Here is a 13,494-nt window from a genome sequence, read left to right on the forward strand (position 1 = left end):
ACTGTGATTCTGGGAGAATATTCTCGGCGACACTAGGTATTATTCTATTTAGGAGAATCCTAGCGAAGATTTTGCCTGCAATGGAGAGCAGCGTGATTCCCCTGTAGTTTGAGCAGTCTGATTTCTCGCCTTTGTTTTGTACAGGGTGATGATGATGGCATCATGAAGGTCCTGAGGCAGTTTTCCTTGGTCCCAACAAAGCTTGAAAAACTCATGCAGTTTGACATGCAGAGTTTTGCCGCCAGCCTTCCAGACCTCTGGGGGGGATTCCATCCATACCTGCTGCTTTGCCACTTTTCAGTTGTTCAATTGCCTTATATGTCTCATCCCGGGTGAGGACCTCATCAAGCTCTAGCCTTAGGGGATGTTGAGGGAGCTGGAGCAGGGCGGAATCTTGGACTGAGCGGTTGGCACAGAAAAAAGATTGGAAGTGTTCTGACCATCGATTGAGGATGGAGATCTTGTCGCTGAGGAGGACTTTGCCGTCTGAGCTGCGCAACGGGCTTTGGACTTGGGGTGAGGGGCCGTACACAGCCTTTAGAGCCTCGTAAAAACCCCTAAAGTCGCCAATATCCGCGCTGAGCTGGGTTCCCTTGGCGAGGCTAGTCCACCACTCATTTTGGATCTCCCGGAGTTTGCGCTGAAGATGGCTGCATGCGCGACGGAAGGCTTGTTTCTTCTCTGGCCAGGACGGCTTTGTAAGGTGAGCCTGGTGGGCAGCTCGCTTCTTTGCCAGCAGCTCCTGGATTTCCTGGCTGTTATCGTCAAACCAGTCCTTGTTTTTCCTGGAGGAGAAGCCCAGTACCTCTTCAGTGGATTGCAGTATGGTAGTCTTCAGCTGATCCCAGAGGGTTTCAGGGGACGAGTCCGTGAGGCAGATTCCATCCTCGAGCTTTGCTTTGAGGTTTGCCTGAAAGTTTCCTCTCACTTCGTCTGACTGCAGGTTTCCAACATTGAACCTCTTTCTGGGGGCTTTACTGTTCCTGGGCTTTGGCTTGAAGTGAAGGTTGAGCTTGCAGCGAACCAGCTGGTGGTCAGTGTGGCATTCCGCGCTGGGCATGACCCTGGTGTGGAGCACATCTCGTTTGTCTCTTTCTCGCACCAGGATGTAGTCCAGGAGGTGCCAGTGTTTGGATCGGGGATGCATCCAGGTAGTCTTCAGGCTGTCCCTCTGCTGAAAAAGCCAACGATTTTAAAGCCATAATGTCTCAACAATATGGAGTGTGACTGATTACCTACTAAAGGCAATTCTCATTATATTACCATCAAACAGTTTGAGACTCATAAAGGACCACAGCCAGAAACTGCTTCGCTTTATCCATACCAGACTTGCTGAATGTCATGTTTTTGCCACTTGCACTCTCTCACTTGATAATCAGCATGTAGGTTTACAACTGAATTGAAAGTCAGATTGACAGGTTTATCACAAGCTTCTAAAACCAATACTTTAATTCTAATGCTCATTTCAAATGTTATAATCATACCCTATATTTCCATTGGGTCACTGAATAAACTATATTTGAATTTTTTTTGTCTTCAATATATGATTTCCAGTTCCTCTAGATCAAAATTGAGTTGGTAATTTCACTTGATTAATCTCATTCTCAATTCTTGCATATTCTGATTTCAACTGAATCCCTATACTTGTTTCCCAATCAACAGGTTTAATGCTCCATCCTTCCCGACTCCCGCTGCCGCTGCCGGTCTCCCCCCCCCTCCACCCCCGGCAGTGACAGTGGGAGTCGGTAGGGCGAGGGTGGTGGGGGGGAACCAGCAGCGGGAGTCAGGCGGGCAAGGTGGGGGGGAAGGGAGACCGGCAGCGGGAGTCAGGAGAGGGTGTGAAATAATTCTTGAAGAAGTCTAACTTACTAAAGTCTGGCTTCCTTGTCTCAGGAGTTGATGGCTGACGACATCACCGCGACATCATCAGCCCACCCTCTGGCAGCCCGGGCCACTTTCAGCTGCCACACTCGATACTCCGAGCAGGATAGTTATACTTCTCGGAGAAGGGTTAGGTAAGTAAGCCCCCTAGCCGGCTTTTCTGGTTTCAGGTGGCCACCCGACAGCCGCACAGGAGTATAATGTGCAGCTTTACAGTCGAGTCTTGTGGCCATCTGAAAGCGGCTTTAAAAATAATACACAAGCAGAAGAATGAAAACAAAACAACTTTTGGCAATGACAGTAAACAGAAGTTTCAAAGCATTTAATATATAACTAATAAATTATCTTTTGGATTCATTCCATAGCAGTTGAACTTGTGACACAGAATTTTCAATTGGGAGACAGACAGATGTCATAGTCCATGTTGATACCAATGACAGATACGAAAAAGGATTGAGGTCCTGAAAAGGGAATATCGGAAGCTAGGAAGGGCAACACAGTTAGCGTAGTGCTGAGCGGTGTCACTGTGTCAGTGATTGGGACCAGGGTTCGAATCCCACACTGTCTGTTAGGAGTTTGTACATTCTTCCCGTGACTGCATGTGTTTTCCTCGGGGCTCTGGTTTCCTCCCATCATTCAAAAACACACTAGGGGTTGTAGGTTAATTGGGTGTAATTGGGCAGCACGGACTTGTGGGCCAAAAGAGCCTGTTACCGAGCTGCATGTCTAAAACTTTTTTTAAAAATTAAAAAATGGAATCTCAAGGGTGGTAACAATAGCATGTGCCATGTGCTATTTACGACAGATAAACACGTGGCTGAGGAGATTGTGCAGGGGGCAAAGGTTCAGATTCATGGATCATTGGGATCTCTGCTGGGGAAGTTATGACCTATACTAAAAGCATTCACCTGAACCAGAGGGCGAGCAATATCCTGGCAAGCAGGTTTGCTAGAACTATTCTTTGGCTTGGCTTCGCGGACGAAGATTTATGGAGGGGGTAAAAGTCTACGTCAGCTGCAGGGGAAAATTGGTGGGTTGGGGTTGGGTGTTGGGTTTTTCCTCCTTTGCCTTTTGTCAGTGAGGTGGGCTCTGCGGTCTTCTTCAAAGGAGGTTGCTGCCCGCCAAACTGTGAGGCGCCAAGATGCACGGTTTGAGGCGATATCAGCCCACTGGCGGTGGTCAATGTGGCAGGCACCAAGAGATTTCTTTAGGCAGTCCTTGTACCTTTTGCTAGAACTATTAGGGAGGGTTTAAACTACTGTAGTTTTGCAGGGGGGTAGGAACCAGAATGAGAGGGCAGAGAATAAAGTAGATGGTGGAAAGGTTGATGCAATGCATTGTGAGTTTGTGAGGAATGACAGGCTGTGGAAGGAACATAAATGTTGGAGGGTTTGAAATGTGGAATAAGGGAGATGAACTTAGAGCATGGATCAGAATATGGAATTACAATTATTATGGAGACTTGGCTGACACAATGATAGGATTGGGTGATGCAGGTACCAAGGCATATATGTTTTAAAAGGGATAGGATGGGAGATAAAAGGAGTAGCATTACTAAACAGGGATAGTAATAGAGCTGCAGAAAAGGAGGACATTGAGGAGGGCTTGTCTACTTGGTCAGAGTGCATGGAAGTTAAACAGAAAGGGAGCATTGTATTGGGAGTTGTCTATAGGACAGCAAATAGCCCTCATAACATTGAGGAGCAGATAAGTGGATAGATTTTGCAAAAGTGCAAAAATAATAGGGTTGTTGTTTGAGAGACTTCAACTTCCCAAACATTGTCTGGCACCTCCTAACTAAGAGGGATAGATGGGGCAGAATTTATCAGGTGTGTCTAAGGATTCCTGACACAGTATGTGGATCTGCCAATTTAGGGAGAAGGCCATACCAGATCTAGTAATGGGTAATGGGTAATGAACTTGATCAGGTGATAGCCATCTCCATGGGGGGGGCATTTCAGTGATAGTGGCCATAACTTTCTGAAGTTTAGCATAGCTATGGACAATGATAGTGGACAAAAATGGTAAAGTGTTTAATTGGGGGAAGGCTGATCATGAAGGGATTAGGCAGGAACTAGGGGGAGTAAACTGTCAACAGATGTTTTCAGAGAAAAGCACAGAAGTAACATGGAAGATGTTAAGAGATCAAATGTGCAGAGTTCTAGATAGGTTTGTCCCACTGAGACGGAAAAGATGGTAGATAAGGGACCTGTAGTTGACAAAAGAAGTGAGACAGCTAGTTAAGAGAAGGAAACATACATTCGATAAAGGAAACAGGAAACAGGCATTATCTCAAGGCATTTTGCAGTATTATTAAACAAAACTTCAACAAAATCTGATACCAAGTCACAGAAAGGAAACAAATGGCTTGGTCAAAAACAGATTTTAAGAAGCATCTTAAAAGAGAAATAGGAAGCAGCAAAAAGTTTTGAGAGAGGGTGTTACGGAACTCAAGATAAAGGTCAGCCATTTTGTTTGGATATGGCCTTCCAAGGATTCTCCTTAAAGTTTATGGGCCCCCTTCCCTGTGAAGCAATCAAGTCTTCTCTCCTACTGACTACATAAAAAGCATTAGAATATTTACATTATGTGATGTGAAAAGAAAACAAGGCTTTTGCTTAAATGTGCTGTGGGCCCCCATTTGAGAATGGCTGATATAGGCAATGAATGCACTGTTACCATTAGCAAGAAAACAACAAAAAAGGAATGTGCAAGGGTGATTACAGTAAAAACACACCAAAATGCTGGAGGAACTCAGCCAGTCTTTTCAGCATCCATAAAAAGCATAGATATATTGCCAATGTTTCAGGCCTGAGCCCTTCTTCAAGGAATAAGCAAAATGAGCCAAAAGCAAGAACCCAGACCAACAAAGTTAATTGAATATGATAAGAGACAAGATAAAAATTGATCATATTTGTGCGAAAGGAGATAGAGAAGGGAGAGATAGAGCTGGGGTGGAAGGCAATGGGGGAAGAAATGGGGGTGGGTGGGGGGGGTTGTTTAATCAAAGCCAGAGAAGTCAAACAGGTTGGAGGTGGTCAGGCGGAAGATGAGCATGAGACCATGGACAGACATGCCAGCAAGGAATGGGATGGGGAATTGAAATGGGTGGCCACTGGGAGATCCACACTATTGCAATGGACAGAGCCAAAGTGCTCAACAAAGGGATCTCCCAGTCTGCTTCCAGTCTCTCCGATGTAGAGGAGACCACCATGGGAGTACCGGATGCAATAGATGACCCCCTGCAGAGTCACAAGTGAAATGTTGATTCACTTGAAAGGCCTGTTTGGGGCCCCGAATGGTGATAAGAGAGAGAGGATATGTGGGTGCAAGGGAGCGTCTTCTGCAGTCACAGGGGATGATTGGTGGGGAGGGAGGAGTGGACAAGGAAGTCACAGAGGAAGCGGTCCCTGCAGAAGGCGGAGAGAGGAGAAGGGAATATGTGTCTAGTGATGGGATTGCTTAGTAGGTGGCGGAATGGCAGAGGAGGATGTTTTGGATGCAGAGGCTGGTGGGTGGTAGGTGAGAATAAGAGGAATGTGGTCCTTGTTGTGCATGGGGGTGGAGGGGGCCATGGCAGATGTTTGGGTAATGGAAGATAAACAGGTGAGCATAGAGTTGATGGTGGTAGAAGGAAAGCTACGTTGTTTGAAGGAGGACATCAATGATGATCTGGTATGGAAGTCCTCATCCTGGGTGCAGATGTGATGGAGATTGAGGAATTGAGAGAATGGAATGGAATCCTTTTAAGTGACAGAGTGGGAAGAGGTGTAGTCAAGGAAGCTGGGGGAGTTGGTGGCTTTGTAGAAGATGTCTGTCAAGAGTTTGTCTCCCGAGATGGAGACAGAGAGATCGAGGAAAGGGAGATGGACCCTGAATTTGAGTTTGGGGTGGAAGTTGGGAGTAAAGTGGATGAAGTCAATGATTGTACTAAGGTAGGCAGAGGACAACTGAGGACTTGATTATCAAGTATTTATCTGTTCCATCTGGTGAGGTTGTAGGGATTAGGATTAGAAAAAGTACAGAATTAACCCAAAATGCCTATCTTATGTATATATGGGCTCTACATTTGTAAACTTGTGTTGTACTTATTTCTCAGATTGTATAATTTTTTCCAAAGGGATGGACCTTTGTATTTCCACATGCAATCTGTCTTTACTCAGGTAAGAATCCAACTTCCAGGTGACTGCAATACATTTTTTTGCCACTGCCAATACGATTTTCATAAACTTTAGTTGAGTTGGTTAAAGGATCAGTTTAGGATTGGTTCCCTCAACATTCCCTAACAAAAATAATTCAGGGTTTGTGTATATGAAATATTAGTAACTTGTTCTAACAAATCCCCTACTTTCACCCAAAAAGGTCTCACTTTTGGACACGTCCATGTGGAATGCAGAAAGGTACCATCTTCTATACCACACCTAAAACACTTATTTGTTAAGTCCAATTTTATTTTATGAACTTACACAGTGTGATATATAATTGATGTAGAAAATTATATTGTACCAAATTGCATCACACATTAATTGCATTCAATATACAATCTCTACACATGTCCATCCATATTTGCTCAGTTGCGATACTCAAATCCTGTTCCCACCTGGTTTTTCATGGTGCTCTCTGTAATAAGAGAAACATTCCAGAAGAAAATTTCCATACTGGCCCTCATCAAACAAGTTTCCAATTTACTACATGGCAGTAATAAGCTTTGTGGTCCCAATTTATCTCTTAAGAATCACTTTATTTGAAAATAACAAAAAAGCGTATTTCTAGTTATTCCATATTTGTCCCTCATTTGAATAAAGGTCATTAACTGACCCTGTTCATAACAATCCTCAATAATTCCTTTATCAGACCACAGTGTCAAAAATTTATTATCTTGAGAAAAAGGTATCAAACTATTCTGGAACGGTGATATACCCAACTTTGTCCCAATTTTCTCATCTATCTCACCCCAAATATCTACTAAATATTTCAGTAAAGGTATATGTTTAGTTCCTATCATTAATCTTGAATTCTGTTTATAAAGAAAAGCTTTACTGACTTTTCTCCAATTTTCTCCACTCTAAATTAATCCGTGTTGGAATAGTTTCATCTGCAAAAAAGGATACAATAACACATCTGAGCTGCTCTATAATAATTATAAAACTTTGAAAATTGCAATCCCACGGAGGAAGAGTTGAGGGGCCTTGCCTATGTAGGCTTGTAGCATAGATTGCTCCACTTAGCCAACAAAAAGGCAGGCATAGCTGGGGCCCAGGCCTTTGACCTGGAGAAAGTGGGATAAGTCAAAGGAGAAATTATTGAGGGGACGTTCCGCCAGCTGGAGGAGGGTGGTGGTGGATGGGGACTAGTCTATTTTCCAGAAAGAACCAAATGACCTTGAGGCCTTCAGTATGGGGGATGGAAGTGTATAGGGATTGGATGTCCATGGTAAACATGAGGCGAACAAGTTCAGGGAACTGGAAGTTGCTGAAATGATGGAGGGCGTATGAAGGTTCCCAGATGTAGGTGGGGAGGGACTGGATCAGAGGGGACAAAACAGAGTCAAGGTAAGCAGAGACCAATTCGGTGGAGCAGAAGCATGCGGACATGATGGATCTGCGAGGTCAATTAGGTTTGTGGATATTAGGAAGGAGGTAAAAATGGGCAGTGCAGGGTTTGGAAACAATAAGGTTGGAGGCTATGCCAGGGAGGAGACCAGAGGAGATGAGTTCAGAGATGGTGCATGATACAGTGGTTTGGTGAGTTTTGGTGGGATCTTTTTAGAGGGATGAGGAGATGTCTGAGAGTTGTTGTCTGGCTTTGGCCAGATTAAAGTCAGTGCACCAATCACAAATGGGCCATGACTTGGAGCAAATTAAAAGATTTGGGGAATAGGGTTTCTATATTTATGCTAAAGTAAGGTAGAAAATGGGCTGACAATCAAGCCAGATTAGGATTTTAGCAGCAGGTGGACTGATTTGGAGACAGAGCTAGACAACATTGCAGAGCCAGAAACAGGCAGTTTCAGTGACAAAGAGGGAATAGACATAAATGTGTTTCACATGAGAATTTGACAAAGGCAGTATTGAAAGCACAGTACATTCCTATGGACTTAGCAGTGATAAACAATATGATCTAATGGCTCAAGAAGGGAAATAATATTACGTTAGTTTAGCCAGTGCAGAAAATGTAGTGAATTGGAGGAAGATCACGACTTTGGCCAAAGGAAGGTAAGGCATACGATCATTTCTAATAAATACATAATTTCAGAAATAGAACTGTATGCAATATTAAGAGATTTGGTAAGAGGGTAAGGAAGAACCAGAACTCAGATGAATGTATAGATTTGATCTTTATGAAAAAAAATGTTGTTGGGAGGTGGAGTTGGAGAAACCAAGGTTGACAAGATGCCTTTTCCTTTTGTAGAAGAGAGAAACCAGAGAGTTTCTTTATATACCTGCACAAAGTTTGAACAATGATAAATTTTACCAATGTCTGTTTTATCTTAAAATCCAAAAATGGTTGACAAATCAATAGATTATTTTTTATATAATTTTATTTATATAATTTTATTTATATATTTTTCCACATTGAATATACAGACATTCTTAAACTTAAAATTGATTAATTACATTGATAAATATACAATGTGGTTATAAAAGGAAAAGAAATAAATAATAGTACCTACTCCTTACCCCCCAAGAGAACTAAAAAGAAACAAAATAAAATGAATTACATATATAGCATTCATTTTTAATATGTGTGTGTGTGTATATGTATGTATGTGTACACACACATATATATATATATAAAATACACACACACACACACACACACACACACACACACACACACTGTTACGAGCCCAGAGGACCCCAAAACAGCAGCAATAGAAATTCACCAAGACAAATGGTTACCTAAACAAAAATTGCTCTTATCTTTAAACATGAAAACAGGATCAAACTCTAACTTATCACTATTAACTTACTTAACTCCCTTCTAATTCTAAATGCACATGTTTGTGATGTGTGTGCAAGTTCAGAAAAGTTCTTTGATTCACAGTCCACTCTCACTTCTCATTCCTCCAAGTTCACTGGTTGCAGGCAATTCTTATACTCTGCACAGAATTTAACATTTATGAATTTCACCAGGCTTTGGTGCTTGAAAGGTAAATGGTTACTGCTCAGGCAGGTTCTTGTCGTTTTTCAGAGAGAGATTTGTTGTCAAGGGCTTTGACCAGGCTGAACTAAGAACTCACAAACTGCCTTCAAAATGGGGTTTTCCACAAGCTTGCCACCTTGTCCTGTTCCAGTCCCAGCTGCTGCTGCTGAACTGAATTTTCTCCCTCTCTCACCCTCAGAAAAAGCCCTGTTTTTTTTCCTCTCTGCTTGAAAAAGCATATGTCCCTCTTAGAACAACAAGATGCTCTCAGACAGCCTGCAGCTCCAGACCTAATCCAAGTTCTTTCAATTGTTGCTTTTCAAAACAACAATCAATTAGTGAAGTCCCTTGGGCACTCTTCAAATTTTTTGCAAAGGCACTCGGATCTGGGCCTGTCTGGCTTGAGCAGAGCTCCAGTATTTTAAATGAGATATGTTCTGAACTGTTTGTATGTGATGTACACCAAAAACCTGCTACAATTTATTGCCTTTAAAATATATCTATATACAATACAAAATACAACATAATCTGTTACAACACACACACACACACACACACACACAAATCTTGCTATGGTTGGGGAATGCTATCAAGATTGAGGCTTCAAAGGAAATATTAAAAAATTAAAGATTAATACCCATCTTTTGCATATGTGGGCTCCTATATGTTATCTTCTCGAGTGGTATACAACTACGAATTTCAGCATTCCAACTTTCCATACTCAAATCAATATCAAATTTCCATGTTACTGCAATACATTTTCTAGATATTGCGATAGCAATTTTCACAAATTCCAATTGATATGTAATTAACTTCAACTTTGGTCTAATTCCTATATTTCCTTACAAAAACAATTTTGGATCGTGTGGAAATTTTACTCCTGTAATTTGTTGTAAACAATTCCCACTACCGATCCAAAATGGCTTTACTTTTGGACATTCCCAGGTGGAGTGCAAAAATATTCCACATCTAAAACACAAATTTATATCAATAGATTATTAATCCAGTTTTTACATAATAACATTCAAATTCAAATCCTTTGATCCACAGTTGGGAAGATGGGAGAAATAGGATGGAGAATGACAGGGAATGGTGTCTTCTGGGGGGAGCATCAGAAGTAGAAGATTTGTAGGATATCCAATACAGGAAGTCAGTTAATAAACCAGAAGCTATATGGAACTTGAATTTTCTGGGGCGAGGAACTACAAAGGTTTCCACTACCAATAAACACAAAGAAAATATATGCAAGGGTATAATGTGGGATGGGGGAAGAATGAAACATTAATGTTCAGAAAATCTCTTAATGTGAATAATTACAAGCATGGAATGTGAAATCACGATGAACCTGCAGGGAGAATTTCTACGTTGGGAGAGCAAAATGAGTTGATATCACCAACCCTGAGGAGTTGCTCAGTGTCGAGTCTGATAGATAAAGAGCGAATAGAAAATGTCAGCAAGAATGACCAGGGATTAAAGGAATGGAGGCAATGTACTCGAATGAGAATTTGCAGAGCAAAACCAAGGTATAATATTTTTCACGAGTGATAAAGATGACAACAAACTCGATCTTTACAACCATCTAAATGTGGTAAAATAACGTCAACAAATGCTTATTGCAAAACATACACTTACTATCAAGGCACAACTAATATCCTCAGTGATCGATAGTGTCCGAATCTTCTCGTCAATACCTCACTCTGTTCCCTTGTCCTGAAGTCTGATCGCAATCACTTTCTGGCTTCCTCTCTGCCCGATTTGTTTCGAGCAGATCTCTCGCGTTGCCCCACCCCCCCTCTCCAAACCAGCCGATCTCTCTCGTTGCCCCTCTCTCTCTCTCCAAACCAGCCGATCTCTATCGTTGCTCTCCCCCTCTCTCTCTGCAACAGACAGCCGATCTCTCTCGTTGCCCCTCTCTCTCTCTCCAAACCAGCCGATCTCTATCGTTGCTCTCCCCCTCTCTCTCTGCAACAGACCAGCCGATCTCTCTCGTTGCCCCTCTCTCTCTCCAAACCAGCCGATCTCTATCGTTGCTCTCCCCCCTCTCTCTCTGCAACAGACCAGCCGATCTCTCTCGTTGCCCCTCTCTCTCTCCAAACCAGCCGATCTCTATCGTTGCTCTCCCCCCTCTCTCTCTGCAACAGACCAGCCGATCTCTCGCGTTGCCCCTCTCTCTCTCTCCAAACCAGCCGATCTCTATCGTTGCTCTCCCCCCTCTCTCTCTGCAACAGACCAGCCGATCTCTCGCGTTGCCCTTCTCCCTCCGAATCCACGATCCACCCCACCATGACCTCTCTCTTGATCCCTCCGCCCCCCTGTGTCGTATTTCCGCCCCGCTACTTCGTTGTATTCTCCCTTTCGCCCCATCTAACACTCACATCCTGCTGAAGGCGGTTGTGAAGCTCTGGAGCAAATGTCATCGCCTCCCACCAGTTTTTTGGGCGCCTGCCGACATTTCTTCATGCCTTGATGAAGGGCTCAAGCCCAAGACGTTAGATATGTATCTTTATCTTTGTTACACAAAGTACATTGTTTGACCTGGTGTCTGCGGACTTTTGTCTTTTACTCCAATACGCGTTTTTTCCTTTCTTCATGTTAAAACTCAGATTTGGTCAGATGTGGACAATACTGAGAAGTGAGATCCACTTAAATGGCTGCTTTATTGGCCACAGGAACCTTCAAAATTCCTTTACTTTCACGAGCTAATACACAAAATGTAATAATAATACACAAAATTCATCAATCTTTGCCAGCCATAACGGCAAACAAAGAGGAACCAGGAGCATTTCCAGGCATCCTTAAAAATAAACAAAGGAGAGTTACTGCATTCAAGGCTCCTGTCGTACTGGGCCAGACTAGGAGATCTCTTCGCTCATCACCATCACTCAGTCCGCATCAGTGAACAGGATCTCCCAGGGGCTAACCCTTTCAATTCTGCACCCTACTCCCTCGCTGACATGTCTGTCCATGGCCCCATATCCTGTCAAGCCAAGGCCACCCGTAAATTGGAGGAGCAACACCTAATACTCCATCTCACCAATCTCCAATCAGATGGCATGAACATCAATTTCTCCATTTTCTGCTAGCCTATTCCCCGTTCTCCCTCACTTCCTCATCTCTATGACTTCTTTCCTCCGGATTTCCACCACCTTCCCTTTCTGTTCATGGTGCCATTCCCCCCCCCCCCCCCCATCCCTTCTCCAGTTATTACCTCCTGGCTGTAGGACTGCTACTCCCCTCCCCATCCCCCACCCCCCACCATTTTGTTTGGGCACCTGCCTATATTTTGCTCATACCTTGATGAAAGGATCAAGCTCAAAACGTAGGTTAGAAGCTGCTTTTGCTGCTAAACTTGACTGTTTAGGCAACACCCAATAACTGCAGACAGAGGACACTTGTTCAGCCAAGTGATTGTCTAATCTGAACTTGATCTCACCAAAGTTTAAAGTCCAAATTTCAGTTTTATTTTCAGAGTAGTATCATGACATCACATACAAACCTAAGATTTTTTTCTCCTGTGGGCCAGGCTGAATTTCTACTTATCAGTAACTGTACACAAGAAAGATATGAATACAAAAGAAGGATATGTAAGCAATGTGCAATGGAGGAAAAAAGAAATAATCAGTAATGAATAATGTGCAAAGTGAGAGTCCTTCAATTAGTCTCTGATTTTTTTCCTTTGGAAGGGTATGAACTGTTCCGGAACGTGGTGGTATGAGTCTTATTGCACCTATACCCCTTCCCTGATGGCATTAGTGAGAACTGAGCATCTCCTGGGTGGGGAGCATCCTTGATGATTGTTGCTGCTCTGCGACGGCAATGTTCCATGTAGATGTTCTCGATGGTGGGGAAAGTTTCCCCTGTGATGTACTGGGTTGTGTCCACTAACCTTTGCAGGTCTTTCCGCTCAGACGTATTAGTGCCCCCATACAAGGCTATGATGCAGCCAGTCAGTACACTTTCCACTACACATCTGAGAATTTTGCCAAGGTTTCTGATGTCATACCAAACCTCTATAGACTCCTCAGGAAGTCGAGGCATTGACGTACTATCTTCACAATGACAGTGGTTTGCTGGGTCCAGGAAAGGTCTTCTGAGATAGTGACTCCCAGGAATTTAAAATTGCTCATACTCTCCACCTCTGGATAGTACCCATCTTATATTCTCTTCTTAAAGTAACTTGTAAATCCCAGTTGCAGACTATTTCAATTCCCTTCCCAGACCGACCTATCTATCCTAGGCTTCCTCAACTGTCAGGGTGAGGCTAAATGCAAACCAGAGAAACAACACCTCATGCTCTGCCTGAGCCGTCCACAATGCAATGGTTTGAATATTAAATTCTCCAATAGAGGTAACGCTCTCTTCCTCTGTCCTGTTCTCTTTTTTTGTCATACCTTGATGAAGGATTCAAGCACAAAACATTGATTATCTATCTTTATCTTTGCTATATAAAGTACACTCTTTGACCTG

At 43.0% G+C, this 13,494-nt stretch overlaps 2 protein-coding genes across 11 annotated transcripts in view; one reads left to right on the plus strand and one right to left on the minus strand.

The window, feature by feature from the left end:
• crot (carnitine O-octanoyltransferase) overlaps positions 1–12,392 on the minus strand; it is a 90,167-nt gene extending 77,775 nt beyond the window's left edge. For 4 of the 8 annotated variants that reach the window (XM_069914303.1, XM_069914300.1, XM_069914301.1 and 1 more), the window contains exon 1: positions 11,403–11,473. In XM_069914303.1, coding sequence (XP_069770404.1) covers positions 11,403–11,444 — 42 coding nt within the window. In that variant the 5' untranslated portion in view covers positions 11,445–11,473. Of the gene's footprint in view, positions 1–10,659; positions 11,320–11,402; positions 11,478–12,320 lie in introns of those variants that run through there. The other 4 variants (XM_069914306.1, XM_069914304.1, XM_069914305.1 and 1 more) reach the window with 3 other exon arrangements.
• olah (oleoyl-ACP hydrolase) overlaps positions 11,405–13,494 on the plus strand; it is a 77,465-nt gene continuing 75,375 nt past the window's right edge. Inside the window, exon 1 of one of the 3 annotated variants that reach the window (XM_069914310.1) lies at positions 11,405–11,515. The gene's annotated coding sequence lies outside the window, so the exon portion shown is untranslated. The remainder of the gene's footprint in view (positions 11,516–13,494) is intronic. The other 2 variants (XM_069914309.1, XM_069914311.1) reach the window with 2 other exon arrangements.

The sequence above is a fragment of the Narcine bancroftii genome, chromosome 1, assembly GCF_036971445.1.
Source record: "Narcine bancroftii isolate sNarBan1 chromosome 1, sNarBan1.hap1, whole genome shotgun sequence".
Taxonomy (NCBI): Eukaryota; Metazoa; Chordata; class Chondrichthyes; order Torpediniformes; family Narcinidae; genus Narcine; species Narcine bancroftii.